We start from the raw sequence: 20,325 nt of genomic DNA, 5'->3' as shown, positions 1-20,325 counted from the left end.
TTTCTTCTATATCATACTATATGAGCCATAAAAGCTTGATCTATCAAATATATAAACATATGCACACTTGTTTTTTAGATTTTTCTTTAAAGGTTCAATTAACTGTTCCATTAAAAATTCATATTTTTTTAGGCTTTACAGGGTTAATAATAGACATTAATATTATCAATAATATTTTAAAATAATATCAATATTTCTTATTAATATCAATGTTTTAAAAATTAATATTAAAATAAATAAAATTAATATTAACAAGTAATATTATAACAAAATTACCAATAATAGCATAGTCTCCACAAATACTTGGTTAAAGAATTCATTTTTTAATTACATGTTTTTTTTTAATCCATTCTGAATAAAATATATTTTGCTCAGTGTATTCCAATAGAAAAAATGAAGAAATTAGTTGTGTTATTAACATGTAGTTAAGTTAATTACTTGATGCTCTAATAGGCACAAAAATATGCAGCACACCCAAATATGTGCTGAAGTGGTTATTAAAATAGCTATTTTCTATCTGTACTTTTCAGTGGCGTTAAAGTGTATAATCATCATATAATTTAATTTATGCAAAAGGACACTGCATCTATTATTGGTATTGTGCTTATGATGCCTAAAAATGCTGTCTAGGTAGAGAAGTCATTAGAGTTTGTACCAGAGCCAGTGACACACACATTCTACTGGAATATACATGCATTTAACGTGTTTAAGAGACGTTCATGTTTTATAGCCTCATTAGCCTAGTTCATAGTCTGACTGTAATTGAGGAGAGACAGTTCTGAACAGGGAACTAAAGATACGCAGCTACTTCCCCTGCAGTATAAACACAATCTGCTCTTCAATCCGAGCCAACACGCCTGCTGTGTTTACGTCTCAGAGCGAGCGTGGAGGTTATATCTCCACCTGCTGGAGCCGGCAGGAAAAACCTGTCAATGACACTCAGGACGCAGGGAGGATACACTGCTAACTGTCTGAGCTAATGCTGTGCCTTTAGCACTCAGAATCATGACATTCATCTCATTCTTGCAGCTTTAGCGCTATCTAGTGAACACTGTGTAGAACTGAACTTCCAGCCTAATCTCTCTTCCATTTTGTTGGAATCTCAATGCAGTCCTGAATGCTGTGCCGTTCAGTTCTGTAACTGTGATTTAAAAATGTTCTGCACTGTTTTCCTCTCATTTCTGATTTTTCTCTCTCTCTCATGCTCTTTTTTTGCTTTTTATTTGATCTGTTTCTTCTCTTTTACAGGCAATCTGCACTTCCTGCCCTGTGCCGTGCCCTGCCGCGCCCCCTGACACAACCACTGCTTACTTTCATTCCACCTGCTGGTGCCAAACTATAACACACACGCACATCTCCGAATCAGAGACATAAAAACTAAGGCCTTTTTCACACCGCAAGCAGCGCATATATATTTTGGCAGATATTTATTTATTTTGGCTACCTAAGCAGCACAGCGATGCAAAGATGATTAAGCAGTTTATAGCCTGACCTTTTAAGTTCCATTTTGCTGACATTTTTATCATTTAAATGTAAATTTAGATTTTGTATACTTTTATAATAATAATTCTCAGGACCCCCTTTATAATAATAATTGGAGAAAATATTTAATATTTATAAATATATATTATAAATGTATAAAAAATTTGTATATTTCCGTTAATAAAATTTGGAAAGTTTAATTTTCTTATGCTCTTAGGCTCACCAAAGCTGCATTTATATAATTAAAAAGCAGTATATTATGAATATTATGTAAAAAATGTATTCTATTTGACTATATTTTAAAATGTAATTTAATTTATTTCTGAATGTTCAGCGAATAAATATATAACACACAAATTATCATTAAAATAATAAGTCATTTTAACAAACTTTCAATTGCCAGTACAGCTGACCTGTTATATTTCTATTCCCAGTTTGAGCATAAATAATAACAATAATTTATTGCTATAAATGACATTATTTTTTTAATTACAGTATTGTATTTATGGTAATGTATTATATCCACTGTATTTTAATGGTTATGATACATAGCAGAGGTAGAAGGTTTTAGGATGTATATTTTTTTCAATTAAATTATAAACAATAAAATGGAACTTTTGTAGGTAAATATGAAGGGGTGAGAGAAAATGACCTTCATTTATTGGTTTTAAATAAAGAAATTATGTATTTTAATGAATTATATTAGTGTTGTGCATCAGAAACGCTGTGAAACAATGCATGTATGCTGCTGCTTCATTTCAGTGTGAAACAGGTGTTAAAGATGAATTATTCCTACTAACACATGGGTGTACACCGGGACAAAGACTGATTGCTGTCTGGGGTTCTGCTCATGGCTGTTGTCACTGGTTTCCTGTGTCTGTCCCTCTGCTCTACCATCTGCTCTTATAAGACACACACAATTCATCATGTTAAACAAAAACCACAAATCAGTGACATCTCAGATACTCTACTGCTGTTGAGAAAAGCCTTACAGGTTCAAACACTAAAATCCTTAGCTAGCTCCAGTTCACAAAGGAAATGGTGCAGCACTGCATGCCAAGAGTTGCTGCATTATAAAAAAAGAAGTGATTTTTCACTACTAATTTGCTATTATTACATTGCATCAGCTTTGAATGTAATTAATTAAAACTGAGACATTCTGAGGCAATCGAGAGAGCTTTAACATCATAATAGAGGGAAAACAATGAGAGACAATTTCCAGCCTCATTTCCTGTTTGATTTATGACAGCGTTGAGGTTATTCACAATGATCAGTTTCAGCTGACTGACCAGAAATTAACAGAGGAAATGTTTTTTTTCCCCCCATCTTTCCTTTAAATATTCTCTCTCAGTAGATGTAAACATCCTGCAGTGTAAGGCAGATATATATATATTGCATTTATTACTTTATTATTGAAAATGAACATTTATTGATTTATTTTTTATTTTTATTAAAATATAATAAAATGGAAAAAAGAACCTTATGCATTACAAGCCTTATGAATTATGCATTGCATTTAACTCTATTCAGTTTATGATTTAAGGCATTATTTTGGAGTCAGAAATAGAGTCTGAAGATCTGTGGTGTGTTTATGCTACATTTTCCCATTGTTTCTCTTCTGACCTCTCTGTGTGTTTTTTGCAGCAGACGTTCACAGGTCATCGAGAGATTTGAGTGTAATGATACTGTCAGCACTCCAGAGCAAATGGACACAACAAATTCTTCAACAGACCCCGCCCCTTCTTATTCTAAAACAGCCAATCAGAGAGCAGGACGCAATGAGAGACGCCTCTCCAATCAGAAACAGGTATTCATTATTTGTATAAATTGCAATATAGCACTTTGAGTGTGCAGGAATGTATAGACTAAACATTTGTTAATGTTCAGGGAATTACTTAGTATTTTTAAAGTAGTAAGCCAGTTCTAAGAGCTTCTAATATCATCCAATCAGATTTCAGAGTCACTGTCTGTTTTGTAATGAAATTTCAAGGAGGCCTAATAACAGTAAAATTTCTTTGAATTCATTCATTTCTAATTTCTTTCTTAATCTGTTATAGGAATTTTCACTGGATTCAGCTAAACGCCAGACAGATGACGTTTCTTCACAAGCTGGTTATCGCAGAGCCAAAAGTCTGGATCGCAGAGCCACAGAGACCCTCATGACTGTAAGACTACGCTTATTACACACATAAATATATTTTAATTATGGCTATAATTGACAAGAATTTTTAATTGCAATATTTTATATACGATAATGTATAATAGCGCTGGTTATGATGCATGACACTTATTTTATGCATTTATTTTATTAAATTATAAACAACAAAATTGAACTTTTGTAGGGGAATATTAAGGGATAATTGAATTAAAAATATAGTAAATAAAAGAATTTTTTTTTATTTTATTAATTTTTATTTATTATTTTAAATAAAGAATTAAAAAAAAAAACGAATTAAAACAGTACATAAATCAAATAAAAAAATTGCCATTTTGTGAATATAGAAAAATGTAATATTTTTCATTAAGAATAAGGTGAGTTTCATTTCAAATGCTGCCACATCATTCAGTATCATAGTCTTTTGTTCCTCTAAATTCATTTAATGTATCACTCTAGTCAGAAATAGTTAGTTGTGCATGACTGTGTCATATTTTAATGTACATAACATTGTAAAAGTCCCAAAGGGGGCCTCTGAATACTGAATACCGCCATCTGACCTCTGGATCAGCTTTCCTTTTCTGTGTCGCTGTATTTCATGAAGATGCAAAAGTCTATGACTCTGTATGATTTTCACAATAAATAGTTCTCCTTTACATTGTTGATTAGAATTATACTGCATTACATGCAAAATTAAAAATCGTACTGCATAGTCCTCATGCAACACTTTTTTTTTTTATATATAAAAATAGGTTTGTAAGTGTTATATAAACTAAAGTGTGTTTATAAAATATGCTTCTATAGTTAATTGCTCTTAAGAACACAGCATAATTATTTATAAGGGACTGCAGGGCTGTCTAAGAGTGTCTGTGTGTTTCAGCTGTTAGTAGTTTGTTCATGCAAACCCAACCCAGAACCACTACACCACCCCTGATTATAAATAGCATTTGCTCGAGTGTTAGGACCAGAGACACGACACATACCCACACACACATGAGAACACAGATTCATGTTCATACACACAGAAAGACGGCATGTGAGTCAGAAGCGTGTGAAGAACAGGTCACAGATGAAACTCAACAAGACTAAGGTACTGTGAACCTAACTTCGAACTAGCAAACGGCCGGTGGGTGTGATCTCAGCCCAACCGGATCTGCTCTAAACGCTTGCATTAGATGGTAGAGGTTTTGTATTATTATTGGTTGTAGATTAGTTTGTTTACAGGTTTGTGAGGTACTACTGCCTGTATTTGTGCGGGACCCTTCTGACTGTGTTTGGTGGTGGTTTTATGAGGCAAACTTTATATGCAGACTCTCTTGAATATACAGTTTTATTCTTTTCCATATTAGTTATGATTTTTTAGCATATTTAATGAGTTGCATTAACTCTTAATGTCTTATTCAAAGGTGTTTAAATGTTGCTAATTGCATGCAAAGTTCTTTAAAACAAAATTTCCCGAACCCCTTTTTTATATAGCAAGTAGATGAAATATCATGAATGCTTTTCTTACTTAGATTTTTTGTCTTGTTTACATATCTAAAAATACTTAAATGAAGGATTTTTCTAGCCAAGTAAAAATCGTCTTGTTTTCAGAAAAAACAAGTTAAAATTAAGTAAATTTTTGCTCTGAACAAGCAAAATAAACTTGTTTTCTCTTTGAAATAAGATTATTCTTCTTGTTTCAAGCAAAAACTCACTTAATTTTGACATGTTTTTGCTGAAAACAAGACAATAACTTTTACTTGTCTAGAAAATCCCTTCTTGATTTAAGAATTTTTAGATATTTTGGCTGGAAACAAGACGAAAAAAATTTAGTAAGATAAGCATTTTTTGCAGCGTGAACAAAAATCTTCGATATGATTCTTTTTTCTGATGGTCTGTGTTCAGAAAAATCTTTTGCCAGTCATTTTCTCTATTGGTATGTGGAAATAAAAGTTTTAATTCTTAAACCAAATAACCCGGCTACAAGATAAATTGTATTTAAAGGGCAAAATATACTTAAAAATCTGAAAAATATGGAGCAAGACTCTGGATTTATTTATGAAACAAAATTACTTTTTTTATGCAAAAATATAAAAATCCATTTTTTTTCCAGTGAACTATAGCATTGAATTGAATAAGCATCAAACTGAATTAGATTAAATAATTCAATTGAATATTTATAAACAGTCCCTGCTTTAAAACATTTATTGCAGCACTGTGTGTTTTTTGTTAACGTTGGTAGTTTATTAATTTCATCTATTATTCTCATCTCTTTTCAGCCGGACCTGCTGAATTTTAAGAAAGGATGGATGACCAAACTGTACGAAGATGGATTGGTGAGTCTAAAATTATTTCTTCAAAGAGCTTTTCGAAACCATTCAGGAATTGATGTCCTTGTGCTTCGGAGATGTTTTAATATTTAATATGGAGTTTATTCAAAAGGTTTGTTCTGCTTCTGTCTCTCAGTGGAAGAAACACTGGTTTGTTCTGACCGATCAGAGCCTGAGGTTCTACCGCGACTCCATCGCTGAGGAGGTACGTGTTTTCATCAGCCATTAACCCCTCTTTTTTTGATCATGTGACTGTTTAACAATGTCCCTCATGTTTCTCAGGCCGCTAATCTGGACGGAGAGGTCGATCTGTCAACGTGCTACGATGTGACCGAATTCCCAGTTCAGAGGAACTATGGCTTCCAAATCCTTGTGAGTGATTCTGTTTTATTGTCTCAGTTGTATTTCACCTCATAAAGACTGTACAGTAAGGCTGGTATAACGTATAGACCAGAAATGTATATGCATAATGCATAATGAACCACATCAGGGCAACAGACAGGACTACTTTAGCTAACCCTATCTCATACTGTAATATATGTTTCCGCCCATCCCTGCGCTCTTGAGGTATTGATGCTAGACAAATATGTCTGGTAGGTTTGCAGTGGTATGTTTTCTCACCTAAATAAAGCTGTGGTGATGTTATCTGTAACCTTAACGCTGTTCCTCACTAAGCATTGTTTCATCACTAATGTCACCTGATCTGTCAGCAGCTGTGACATCATTGCATCCCTATGAAATAACACCCTACAAGTCCAATGCCACACATCAGATGCTCGTCTGAGACTCTTTTGACTTCACAATGGGGAAAATAGATGTATTTTAAAATCAGATATTTGTGTTTAATATAAAAATTAAACGATTTTTCAGATAGTAATCACTTATTACAATTTAAATTAGTGCAAATAGCCTGTCTTGTTGGCAAAGGCTATTTACACTAACTCCGCCCACTAACGTGTGATGGCGTTAATCAACATTAAAAAAAGACGCTAATTCAGCATCAGTTTCAGTGGTGTACATGGTAATTCGCATGCTTTTTGACACGATCGACCTGAGTTCGATCCCGCCTTTTGCCAAACTTTTTTTTTCTCCCTTTTCAAATCTCATATGACATCAGAAAGGCATTTATTTTCAATAAAAATGAAGGAAATAATCAAAAAGCTGAAAATAAAATTATCGGGTAGGGTTAGAGTAGGTGTAGGGAGGGCTTTATTGTCTCAATAAGGTGGCATCCATTTAATAATTTGAATTAAGACTATAATTTACACTCAATACCTTATTATTGTGTACTGTTTTATAATGTACTACAATACTGAGGTGCAGATAATTGCCACTATTTGCAATAAGTAGTATAAATAGCAGAAAATCTTGCTATTTAACACTGTAAATAGCATCTATCGCTAAAAAAATATGCTATTTGCACTTAGTGTAAATAGCCGCTGCCTTTTAATTAATGGCTTTGTCAAACAACAATAGTATTATAAAATTCATACTTAACATTAGTGAATTATAATTTGCAAATAAGAGATTTGACTCGAAATTTCATCTGGTAATTGCAGAAAAATACATACATTAACTAGGGGTGACCCCGAATAGTCGACGATTTGATGCTTCGAACCTGATTCGACTCAGTCGAATATTCGCTGGGTGATCATGCCATTTTGGCTATATGGGGGTGCTCAAATGTCTGATCTCACATAGAACTACCGGTTTTCTCCAAATAAGTTACTATACAGCCTATTATGATAATGCTGTAAATAAGTATCTGAAAAAAAAATAGCAAGACTCAAACTGACACAGGCAAAGTGAAAGACTGGATTTTTTTTTCGATCAGGTAGGGTACAAGTGATTTCAAAACATTTCAGCTGGTTTATATATATATATCATGTATATATTATTTATCTCGTATAAGGTGCATTTGGTTGCAGTAAAGCACTTCATTGTAGTAATACTGTGATTTAACGTTATCTCTCAGCGTGCAGCGCGAGCAGGACAAACAGCAATGCAGAATATTAATGACTATGACTGGGACTGTTCGATACATAACATTATAATAAAACGCTGTGAATTTTTAGAGTTTAGTTGCTGTGTTTCTGCACGTTGTTGCATGAAGAACGCATCCACAAAAGGAGTTAGTTCAGAGCCGCGCAGACACATTCATGCATTCGAGGCATTTTGTTTTATAAATAAGCGTATTCTATATGAGATAAATGAGTTAAATCCCATTGATTAAAAACCTGTCATCATATGCTTCAATCTACTGGTCATCTTCAGTGCGCGCAGCTCAAAACAGAAATGTAGACCATTAATCTGCGGTCATATACGGGATGTTATAATGAGAGCACTATTGTAAAAAATGTTGTGAATTCTTTTAATCAAAACATAAAATTATATTTACCCCGTTTGTATCTGCGAGGCATCCGTTAGGCTATTTTCCATGTGTTAACGTCAGTATTTATGACTGTCTGACTTGACTCTTGGTATTTTGTATTTTGCCCTGCCCCCAAACATGATTTGACCGACTATCAGTCGACTATCGGCAAGATTCGAAAATCCTGATTCGACTATGAAAATCCTTAGTCGGGACACCCCTAACATTAACTTTGTCTCCCGGGTCATATCTAGAGACCACAATATCTTATGGATACTTTTGTTATGGGTCACTTTGCAATCCCCCATAACACCCTAGCAGTTGAAAAATATTCAGGACACCTTAACATCCTGGCATCAAGTCTTGCACAGGCAAGCACCACTTAGACTTCAAAAGAAGTAAAAATATAATGCAGTAGTTTACATTTATACATGCTTGGTTTGCATGCTCCTGTATTTTATTAATAAAGCTGTTGAGATGTACCTGATATTGTGTTGTTCATCGAGGTGGCGAATAACTGTAGGTTCCCCGGCGCTGTTTTTAAAGTTATTTTAGAGATGTCAGAAATAGCAGAAAGCATTGGCCGTCTCTGTGTACAGACGAACAGCAGGGCGTCAGTGTCAAGAAATGAATAACAACTGTAAAAATAACTTCAGCCTGCTATCTTTATGCCTTAGATACATAATGCTAAACTCGCATCTGAAACTCCTCTTTCCGTCTGATCCAACTCCTTTTCCTCTTTCATTTGAGCTATATATCACTTTTATTCAAGTATGTGATTGGACCATTTCTTGTGGAATAATATTGTTTTTATGAATAAAAGATGTGAGACTGTGACACGCTTTTGTTGATTTCTTTTGTGATTTACAGTGTCCCACAGTCACAGCAAGTGGAAATATCAAGGAATAGTGTAAAAAAAATATTTTAAATTATTAAAAATCTGATTTCCTGTAATTAATATCATTTTTATGCTTAAATGTATTATATTCAACATATAATATTAAATGGGTAATATTATATAAATATTAACATTATATTTCTTCGCATAAAAAATATTTAGAGCTGAATAAGTCACTAAATCATGGAAATTGTTGGTTGTTTGTGAGCTATTAAAAAAATATAGTACAACATTACCTTTTGAATTATTTTTTTATTTTTTTAAATAATCCTTTTCCAATCATGCCTGGAAAAGTCAGTTATAGAAACTCATTTGTCAAAACATGGATTTACAGTTGTATTGGAATTTGTCACAGTCTTTTTTCTGTTTGTTTCACTGTCATGCATTTGTTAACTCATCTGATCATTCGACTCCTCATTCATGTCCTCGTCTTCCTCTCAGAGTAAGGAAGGGGCATTCACGCTGTCTGCTATGACCTCTGGGATACGTCGGAACTGGATTCAGGCCATTCTGAAGAACATGCGGCCCACCGTCGCTCCTGATGTCACACGGTGAGCTTCTACATCATGTTTAGTGTGAAAAGGACACAAAAGGAGAGAACATCAAGCATTTATACATTAAACTTCCCTCTGTCAATTAATTAGAATACTCTAAATTAAAGGTCAAGTCTGTCTGTTTGACTTGTTTGTCTGTGCAATGGCAGACCAGTTCAGTTTGCTGTGGCTAGTGGCACAGAAATGACATTTAACCTTTAAAGATCCACAACCTTACATAAACAGTATATACTTACCATAAAGCATTTGAGCACATCAACTTTCATATTTCCTCCTTGAGTTTTTTTTGTTTTCTGTCTCCTAAATGGTTCCTCAAACTCCACTGTTTTTGTTTGTAATTATTTATCTTTTCTTCTGTTCCTAACTTACCTTTTTTAATTTCTTTTCTTGTGTTTTTCCTGCTCCGGCTACAGGAAAAACTTGTCTCTGAAACTTTCAGTTCTTATGCCCAGGTTGGCATTTCCAGTTCTTATTCTAACCTGTGTGTGCGTGTTATGTCAGAGCTGAATGTAGCGATGTGCTTTCATGATGTTCTGGCTTCTGTCTGCTATGTCAATAATTCCTGTTCCCATTTGCCTGTGTTGTTTGCTCTGTTTATAATGGAGCTGTTAATTTAGCATGTTAATTTAGTATTATTAATGGTGTTTTATTACATGGAGTGGAAGAGCCTTTGCAATGTATGCTTGGTTATTTTGGAGTTGTTACACCACCGCTTTGTGTGTTTAGCCAGTTTATTTACAATGTTGGTGTTGATTGTTTTGTTTGGGACTTTTAATTTTTGAGACCGTTTAACAGCATTATATTTATTAAATACATTTAACACATTTGCCTAATTTGACTTTCCAGCTGTTTCACACCACATGCTAACCAGATGCGAGACGATTAAGTCATATGTGTGAAATCCTGTCAGAACGAATGGACATTTTGTCAACTTCACACTGGATAGACCTAAATTAAACCTCTTAACTGTGGATATTTAACACATTTTGGACATTTAACAAAGCTAAAGGCATTTGTTGTCAAAGATGTCAGTCATTCAAAAAGTAATAAATCATCCAATAATAAAATTATCCAATTGAAAAACAAGGCAAATTTTGTTGTAAGATTTTCCTTCAAAGAAATATCGGCAGCTAGTTAAGTTAGGCTGGTACAGTGTATTTTGATGTTCACAACTCGCCAGTGTCTCTCCATCTCTTGTGATGTTACACCAGTTGCTTCTTTGAAGGAGATGAAAAAATAGCATTGCATCAGTGCCCATTTTTAGATCGCACCCTGCAGCGCAGGCACACATGAGTGTTTAGCGACATGTTTGACAGTGGTTGAATGCCATGCAGTGACCAGATGGTTTTCCTCACCCTAGTAACCATTAATCAAACCATCCTGTCTTCAGCGGTTTGGGTATGTGTTTTTTGACAGTTGTAGCATATTTCTTGTCTTTAACACATCTTGGTACAATTATGTCCACAAATAAGGAATAATTCAGATTTCCTCACAATTCCATATGCCACAATGCTTTGTGATATAACACATATTGAAGTAGTAACTGTAATGCTTGCCTTAGCCAACACCACTAGTAATTCAGATACTTAGTTTATTGATTCAGTGTCTTCTCGCCTCACAGTTCCCTTCCAGAAGAGCGAACCAGATCAAATGTGGAACAAAACTACATCCAGCCACCTTCTAACTCTTCGCAACTCTCTAACAACTCTGTAGTTGAAGCTAAAAAGTCACACGAGGACATCACAGACTCTGTGCCTCCTTCCGATCACCGTAAGAGTCGAATCAACAAGCGCGAGGGACGGTCTAAAACCTTCGACTGGTCTAAGTTCCGTCCAGGACAGGAAAACGAGAGCGGACCACCCTTAATAAAGAGGGCAGACTCTTCAGTCATTATCTCATCTTCTCCTTCCTCCACCTCCTCTGCTGACTCCTCTCCCATCTCTAGCTCCTCCTCTCATCAGACGTCATCCTCGATTACTACCACCAGCCATACTGATAAGTTGCCACAGCAAGATGAAGAAGTCATGCAGGAATATATGCACCGCAATCAGACGGCACCTACAGCAGACGCAGTCAATGCGACAACGGTGGCGGAGCCCCCATCAAAGCTCCCTCATAAAGTGCCACAGGAACAGGTGAGAATGGATGTAGACCATGCCAGAGATGCACAGGAGGTCAACAGTCAAAGTGTGGCCCGCAGAAACTCTGATGTCCAAGTGGAAATTGAGCAGAGGTGGCATGAGGTAGAAACAACACCCCTCAGAGAGGAAAAGCAGGTACCGATCACTGGCAGCTCAAATGAACCTGTTGGAGAAAGAGCCCTTCCGCAAGAGCTGAGCACTGCACTGGAAAAAGAGGTAAAAAAAATCACTATTTATTTCTTGCCTCATTTTCCATCTTAAAATGTCGATGAGTGTGCAGATACAGACTTCTTGGATTTCTCTTGATTTTATTAATTCAGGTCAGTTCTGACCATTGTATAATTTCCAAACTTTTCTCTGATGTCTACAGTTAGGTCAGGCACAAAGGGAGCTGGCGAGACTCCAGCAGCAGAACAGCATCTTACAGGAGCAACTTCAGGATGCCCGTGGAAGAGAGCAGAGTGCCAGGGAAGGATACGTACTGCAGGTACCCAAACAGATCAACTGAACGTAGTCAGAAAATAAACAGAAATCAAAATCTTCTGTAGGTTTTGTTTGTATCTCTTGCTTTTTTTTTTTTTCTTCCAATACTAATATAATATTTGGGGTGTTAATGAAACAGAATGAGTGGTACTAACTGATCTGCAATGTCTTTCTTTCCCTGGGCTCTGATTGGGTTTTGGTTAAAATTCTTGTAACCAAACCACAAGTTTGCTGAAGACAACAAATGTAAACATCTGACAAGCTTTCAGCTGTGCTTTTCTACTTTTTGTTTGGCTTTGTATCCGTTTTGTATCTATTGTCATTCTCTTCTTTGCATAATTTGTATGGTGGTACCATTCCTCTGTTTTTCATTTTTCTTTAGTTGCTGTATAATAATCTGGTGTAGTGTTAAGACCTTTCCTCTGAGCGTGAAAAAGCAAAACGAATTTCGGACACGATGACGCGCTGGAATAAAACGACAGCTTCCTATGGATGCTTCCACATAGACCGCGAACATTCGCGCACCGACAATGCAAATGTTTTTTTTTTTTTCGTCCAGTCCAACGAATCTTTTCAGTTTCGCAAAGCGAAAACATGGGCCATCCAATAAGATTTAAGCTAGGATAATGTGACCGGAGCAGCTGCTGCACAAAAGGGTGAGAATGGTGGCGCTGTTTCGAAAACCAGTGTAAACCAACAACGAAGAAGAGTATAGGTGAACATTCGTTTTGGAAGCACCGTTCGTCGGCGATTTGCCTCGCTTTTTCACGTCGCACTCAGAGTGCAAAGGCCTTTACTCCATTAGTTTCTTCTTCCTTCTCTTGTTCCCCTTGTATTTTTTTTTCTGTACAGTTCCGTTTGTATTATCCATCAACACAAGGTTTCATTCCGTAGTTTCTCTTTAGATCACTTTTTTTCCTTTTTAATTGTGTTGTTCACATTTTTCCCGCATTTTTGAGCACCATTCTCTCCATCTTTGATGTCATCTTGAAAAAGCACAGTGGAAAGCTTGAGTAAGTATGTAACTTCAGAAATTTAACTCCAAATGTTCCCGGGTTCCCAGCCACAGCCCAGAAGATGTTGAGCATCATGTCTGTGGCCATAAAAGAGAAGACTTCCTGTTACTAATTGCTCTTTAATCTTAATCTCTTAAAGAGTGACACGACTGCTGCAAAGCCTTCGCCTGATGCAGCGTCTACCTCGGTTCACCGAGCACCGTGGCAGCGACTCAGCAAGCTGAACCAGGATCTAAAGTCTGAGCTGGATTCCCAGCGATGGAAGCAGGATAAGGCCAATCAACAAGTTAGCAGTTTACGGCGTAGCTGCAGTGAAGCAAAAGATATAATAGGATACCATGAGGCAGAGATCGAGGCCTTGGAGGACAAGCTTACAGCTGCCATGGCAGATATTGTAGCGAGCGAGCAGGCTGTGGCACGCATGCGTAGCGAGCTAAAAATCGAGAGGGTTCGATGTCAAGAACGTGAGGAAGAATGGGTCCGAAATGAGACTATGTTGCGGTCGCAGCTGCGAGAGAGCGAGGAACGTCTTCGGCAAGTCGAGGCTAGTTTGCTAGAGAAGAACCAGGAACTGAGACAGCTCGAGCAGAAGCAAGCTTTGCAGAGGGACCAGCACAAAGAGGTGCAGAGGCTACAGGAGAGACTCGCTGAGGCCACTGGACGTCTGATTTCCATGGAGGAAGCTCAAAATATGAGAGAGGAGCGGGAGAGGAAAGAGCAGCGATGCCTGGAGGAGAAACACGAGCGGGAGCGGCAGGGACTGACCTGGAGATTGGCAGAATCTGAAGAGAGGAGACGTGAAATTGAAGAGCAACTTCAAGAGGCTCAAGAACAAGTGGAGGCACTGCTGAGAGGGAGCGGCGGGATGGAAACTGTGGGACTCAGGGAGGAAGTTCATCGTCTTCAGCAGGAGTTGGAGGCGCAGACAGATATGGTGGAAATGCTGCGAGAGAGCGTGAGGAGGCTGGAGGAGGAACGTGACCAGCTTACTTGCCGCTGTCAGGAACTCCTCAATCAGATTGCAGAGGCCGACCGAGAGGTAGGAAAGCAACAGGCATGTTTAACGACGGTGGAAACAGACTATAACTCTCTTGAGAGCTCGTATGAGCGTGTCTCAGAAGAATTTGCTAGGATAAGTCATGTGCTACGAGAGAAGGAAGAGGAAGTGAAGCAGACAAAGGAAATGTACGAGCAGCTAATCAGGCAGAAGGAGCAGGACTTGAGCGAGGCCCTCATCAAGATGGCTGCCTTAGGCAGTAGTTTAGAAGAAACAGAACTTTGCTTGCATCAAAAAGAGGAACTTCTTTCTAAAATGGAGCGTGACTATCCAGGATTGGTACAGTCCCGTAAATCGGAACAGGAGCTTCAGGCCAAACTGGTGGTTGCAGAGGATCGGATTGCTGAGCTGGAAGAACACCTAAATGCCTTGCGACTTGGATATGCAGATCTTAGGATGCGACGTTGTCGCTCACAGGAAGACCTGCTTGACGGTTTGAAAGAGATGCAACATGATGTTTCCTCAACATCAAGCACCTCCCAACTCCTGCTTGCAAGAAGCAGCTCCGAGACGGAAATGTCCTTGGTAAAGCGCCAAAGGATTCGCTTTTCCACTATTCAATGCCAGTCCTATCACCAGTCCCAGGAAGCAGACAACTTTCAGACAGAAAATACATCTTTGGATCTGACACAAGATCTGAGCCTAGACCACATGCATGACCTGAGCCTGACCCAAGATATCAGTGTAGTCAGTGACAGTTCATTCCAACAGTGTAGAGATCCAGATAAATTCATCTCCATTATAAACGCTTTGGAAACCAAGCTATTGGCCACAGAGGAGAAGCTCAGGCACCTCACAGAGAAGTTACGGGACCAGCCCTATCTTTCAGTGATGCAGGAACACCTGAGCACCAGAGCTACCATGGAGGACTACACGACTAAAACCTGTGACGAATTACCAATGGATGAACCCGGTCAGAAATTCCTCAAGACTTTTGGCGAGCAGGACAGTGAGGAATATGAGAAGGCATTGGCACTAGTAGAGTCTTGCACAGAAAGAGTCAGAGATATTCTCAGCAATCAGAAAGAGACCCGTTCTGCTGAATCTCTCATTTGTACCCTTGCAGAAGTAGAGAAACGGCTGGTTTTTGCCACCATGTACCTGAGGAAGGGCAGCACATTGTATGAGTCGAGCCAGATCTTTGATGCACCAGATGTGCAATCAATGCAGGAAGGTATAAAGCGGTTTGCCAGAACGTTAACCTTTGAAGCTGAGGTTCTGGAGAAGATGGGGTTCTCTCTGCAAAACTTGAACTCTGATATTATGTCGGCCCTGAACTCCATTCACAAGGATGCTGAAAACCTCAAGAAGAACTGCAATGGCTGTCTCTCAGTTGTTTATGCTGATGTACTTACAAGAAAACTTATGCTGGAGACCATGTTCTTGGCAGAGGTGGACAAGCTCGAGATGAGTAAACTATCAAATAGTGCTTTTTCACAGGATGTCATCAAGAACGCCTGCATTAGTGCTGAGCTTGCCTATTCGCTTCAGAATCTAACAATGAATTTCCAGGAAAAATTCGATGAGCTTCAAAAGGACTTGCTCCAGGCGAACGAGACCTTGAAACAAAGGGACATGGCTCTGAAAGATGCTGTTAGTGCATCAAAGCGTGCTCACATTGAGAGCATGACCCAAAGTGATACTTGTCATCTTGCTGACATCGCCCCTCCTGAACTTGTCCCCTATATGGAGCAGACTGAGATTGAGGAAGCTCAGAATTTAGCGGCAGAGATTGTCCGCAGACATTTAGCAGGCGGCATGTTATCCCATAGTGCAGAATCTGAATCACATCTGCAAACGAGCTGGGAAAATCTCATCGCTGAGCTAAAAAAGCAAGCAAAAGCCCTCCGCAGTCTCTCTCAGGAAATTGAGAGGATCTGCGAGGAAGGAGAAACGAATTCACTTTCTGGACTTGCGGATGCCATCCAGATGAGCTCGTGGTGCGATGACTCCAGCACCGCTTGCATGCGAGAGGCTTTGATGCAGGCGCAGGTTGCTTATGTTGCTTGCAAGTTGCGAGCAGGTCACACGAGGGAACTTTCTCTCTGCCAGGAGACTAGCCGCAACATGACAGTGCTCGTCCAGGAACACACTGAGAGTGTTGCAGCCATCCAAAGGCACTACCAGAGCTGCTTGGAGAAAGAACATCTTAGCTTCACTGGCACTATCAGTTCCTTGCAGGAGGAGAATGACATGCTTCGAGGAGAACTATCCTATAAGCTCAGGGAGCTGCAGGAGCAACGGCAGAATTTAAACCAGCTGGAAGAGGCATTTCATAGGGAGAAAGAAGACCTCAAGAGCAGGCATGCAGATGTGATGGGAAGAGTCAAGCAGGAGCAGATAAACAGAGAGCTTGAACTAATGGAGTGTGCCGCCAACAGCCAACACAGGCTGGAGACCCTGCTGCTAGAAATGGAAGATGCGGAGTTGAGGCACAAGGAGCAAATCCGAAAACTTGAGCAGGAATTTCAGAATAAGGTCCAGGAACTAGAACACGCCAACAGAGAGGAGCTCCGCAAGCTACAAGAATGCTACAGCCAGACCATCTGCTCGCTGGAGGAGAGGAGCGAACAAGTGGAGAACAAAGATGAGGCAGACGCATGTCCTATGGAGGAAGGGGATGGAACTGATCAGGTAACTTGCAGGGAGTCCCTGCTCCGAATCCAGGAGCTGGAAATGCAGTTGAGCAGCATGAGGGAGGAGCTGGAACAGAAACCACTGGATGGAGATCTGACCAGCCTAAAGGAGAAATGCCAGCGAGACTTGGACAGCCTCAAGGTTTAAACTTTCACTTTTCAAATTTAATGTCATACCCATTCACCGCCATAGCGCCATGTTTGTAGGACCCTCAGTAGGTTGTTGCTGTTAGTTTGGGTTGCAGTGGTTTTAGCTGAGTATTTCTTATTGTATATGTTTATACAAGTTTGAGATACAGTGCACATTTCAAATTACAAATCTACACTATTATTTATTATATATTAATAGTTTTATGCTTCTTGGAGTCTTGGAAATAAAGTTGAGATGACCACTGCAACCCTGTAGCCTCATAAGCATGATGCTTCCCCTTTTTTCCTATGCTGTAGTGCACATTAGCAGCACTGGGAGTCTTGAGCACACACACAATGAATGTAAAAATGACCCTGATTACAGACAAACCTATCACAAATACCTATACTGTGCTTACCGGGGACTTCCTCTGTTTAGAGGGTTAGCATTGTGTTAGTGTGTGCTTGAATGCATGAATGCTCTCTAGTTAACCCCTATCGATCATGCTGTTTTCCTTTCACTCCTCTGTGCTTACTTTCATCTCTCATCACATCAATAAATGTTCAAATATGTGAACACCATAGTTGGCGTAGCTCTGTAGAGAGTCGGGCTGGGTAGACATTGGTTTTCTGAATTTCTTCATTTGTACAATTTGACTAAAATCATTTAATTTCTGCATTTTCAGCGAATGCATAAAAGAACTCCAAAATTGACTATTAAAGTGTGAAACAAATGGGCTTCGCTGAGTAAATTACACACTTCATCCACCATCAAGCTAAGACGTTATGAACTGAATCTGAATCCAAATTGAATCGATTCAGGGAATCCATTGCAGATATCCAGCCCTAGTAGAGAGCCTGCTGGAGTAGAGATTGTTTGGTATTTGTTTGCATATGTGATCTGATGTTTTATGTGGAATGCAGGCGACATGTGAGCGTGGATTTGCAGCGATGGAGGAGACGCATCAGAAGGTGATCGAGGACATCCAAAGGCAGCATCAGAGAGAGATCCGGCAACTTCTGGAGGAGAAAGAAAGACTGCTTGAGGAAGAAACAAATGCCACTATTGCTGGTAATGAATGCATCATTGTATACACCAAATTTGAAAGTGAATTACTTATGGCTTGTTTGTCTCTGCAAATTGCTGTCAGTGTAAATGCCAATTGAAGTGTGAAATGTTTAATGCAATAATATATCTAGCTCAATAATGAATGTTTAATGTCATGGATTTAGCATCACAGTAGGTTGTTTTTTGCACAGCGATTGAGGCCATGAAAAACGCTCATCGCGAGGAACTGGGGAAAACGCAGCGGTCGCAGATGAGCGGCATGAGCGCAGACATTCAGGAGCTGCACAGACAGTATGAGTAAGATGCCAAACATCACTTTATCTACACACAACTTTCACTAGTGTTTAGGAAGATTTACTTTTATTCATCAATGCTTTTTACCCAAGCGAATGGTAAAGCAAAAGTTTTGATATGTTTTTTTACATTTTGTCCATGTAGAGAGGAGTTGCAGTCTATCCATCGTGAGCTGGAGGTTTTGTCTGAGCAGTATTCTCAGAAGTGTTTAGAAAACGCACATTTGGCTCAAGCACTGGAGGCTGAGAGACAGGCACTGGGACAGTGCCAGCGAGAGAACCAGAAACTGCATGTACACAACCAGGTCAACCTGAACTTTAAGAACATTTTTCCAGCTTTCTAAGTGGAACAGCTTGATAAAGAGAATAAAATGCCTTATAATAATTTACAAGTTTATATAAATGCAATTTTCTTTAGGGTTCGAAATTGTTAATTTAAGGCAAGACACCGAATAAGAAAAAAAACAGCTAATAGATATCACCATATATCCCCAGTTGACCGATTACATTAATAATGGTAAACATTTAGGATTACAATTGTGTAACATTATTATTAAAATATGCAAATTAAGCATTGTTCAAAATGTTTCATTTTGATGACATTAGAGTCAAAGGTTGTTACAGAGAGGAATTTACATATATATTTTTTTAATTTTGGAGGATCTCTTTTAATTATTGCATAAATCAGAAAAACAGTAGCCAGAATAAAATACATTTTAAATAATTATTTTAGGAATAAAATGTTGTATAAAATTATATATTAGCAAACCCCTTCAGTAGACACCTTCAGAATATTAATGCTAATCAAACAGTAGAATTTCTTGCTGAATAAATTTCCCCTCCATCATATAAACAAAAATTTGTGTGGTTTGTTTACAGGAACTAAATCATCGTCTGAATGAAGAGATCACCAGAATGCACTCATGCATCAGTGAAGACAAATCGACTTCATCTCTGACACAAGGCAGAGACATCTATGAACTGGAGGTACAGCACAAACTCTGTCATCTGAATTTAGATCATATAAAGTCATCATGCACAACATCTAAACATTGTTTTGCTGCAGGTTTTGCTACGAGTGAAGGAGTCAGAGATCCAGTACCTCAAACAGGAAATAAACTCTCTCAAAGATGAGCTGCAGTCGGCACTTCGAGTAATATGCACGCACACTTACACGCTCTGTACATGTGTTTCTCTTTAACTGCTCTCTGAACATATCAACATGTTATTCACATATGTGTTTCAGGATAAGAAGTATGCTTCGGATAAGTACAAGGACATTTACACAGAGCTGAGTATCGTCAAAGCTAAAGCTGACTGTGACATTAACAAGCTGAGGGAGAAACTTTTGGCTGCTACAGAAGCTCTTGGGGAATTAGACGCTGAAGGAAGTGGTGTTACTACTGGATACGGTGAGAGATTTAAAGGAATAATTCATGCAAAAATGACAATTCTCTCATCATTTAACCACCCTCATGTTCTCAGCGTGACTTTGTTTCTTCCATAGTGCACAAAGGGACAAAAAGGCACAATTATTCAGTGGCTGATGCTGGAGAATTACATTTTTTATTTTCAGTTTAATTATAGCAAATAAGATTTACATAGACTGAAATTAAACAAATTATTAATAATTTTTATATTTAATATACAAATATAATTCACAAAATTCAACTAATTTAATTATTAAAAAATAATGTAGATTAAAATAGTTAACTGTTAAAGTGTTCAT

General features: G+C 38.2%; 1 protein-coding gene and 1 gene segment (V, D, J or C); one reads left to right on the top strand and one right to left on the bottom strand.

Annotated features, from left to right (window-relative positions):
• LOC306863410 (Ig kappa chain V-III region MOPC 63-like) overlaps positions 1-20,325 on the bottom strand; it is a 773,265-nt gene that overhangs the window by 620,282 nt on the left and 132,658 nt on the right.
• Positions 1-20,325, top strand: part of LOC306863385 (myosin phosphatase Rho-interacting protein-like) — a 47,788-nt gene that overhangs the window by 22,503 nt on the left and 4,960 nt on the right. For 9 of the 17 annotated variants that reach the window (XM_079406704.1, XM_079406708.1, XM_079406698.1 and 6 more), the window contains 14 exons: positions 3,130-3,289; positions 3,540-3,647; positions 5,899-5,955; positions 6,086-6,154; positions 6,232-6,321; positions 9,660-9,769; positions 11,394-12,129; positions 12,284-12,400; positions 18,159-18,306; positions 18,495-18,600; positions 18,742-18,901; positions 19,476-19,583; positions 19,663-19,749; positions 19,843-20,008. In XM_079406704.1, the coding sequence (XP_079262830.1) occupies positions 3,130-3,289; positions 3,540-3,647; positions 5,899-5,955; positions 6,086-6,154; positions 6,232-6,321; positions 9,660-9,769; positions 11,394-12,129; positions 12,284-12,400; positions 18,159-18,306; positions 18,495-18,600; positions 18,742-18,901; positions 19,476-19,583; positions 19,663-19,749; positions 19,843-20,008 (2,222 nt within the window). Of the gene's footprint in view, positions 1-3,126; positions 3,290-3,539; positions 3,648-5,898; positions 5,956-6,085; positions 6,155-6,231; positions 6,322-9,659; positions 9,770-10,185; positions 10,225-11,393; positions 12,130-12,283; positions 12,401-18,158; positions 18,307-18,494; positions 18,601-18,741; positions 18,902-19,475; positions 19,584-19,662; positions 19,750-19,842; positions 20,009-20,325 lie in introns of all 17 variants that reach the window. The other 8 variants (XM_079406694.1, XM_079406705.1, XM_079406699.1 and 5 more) reach the window with 3 other exon arrangements.

Source organism: Barbus barbus, assembly GCF_936440315.1.
Source record: "Barbus barbus genome assembly, chromosome: 44".
In the NCBI taxonomy this organism is placed as follows: Eukaryota; Metazoa; Chordata; class Actinopteri; order Cypriniformes; family Cyprinidae; genus Barbus; species Barbus barbus.
This window is presented reverse-complemented; position numbering and strand designations above follow the sequence as displayed.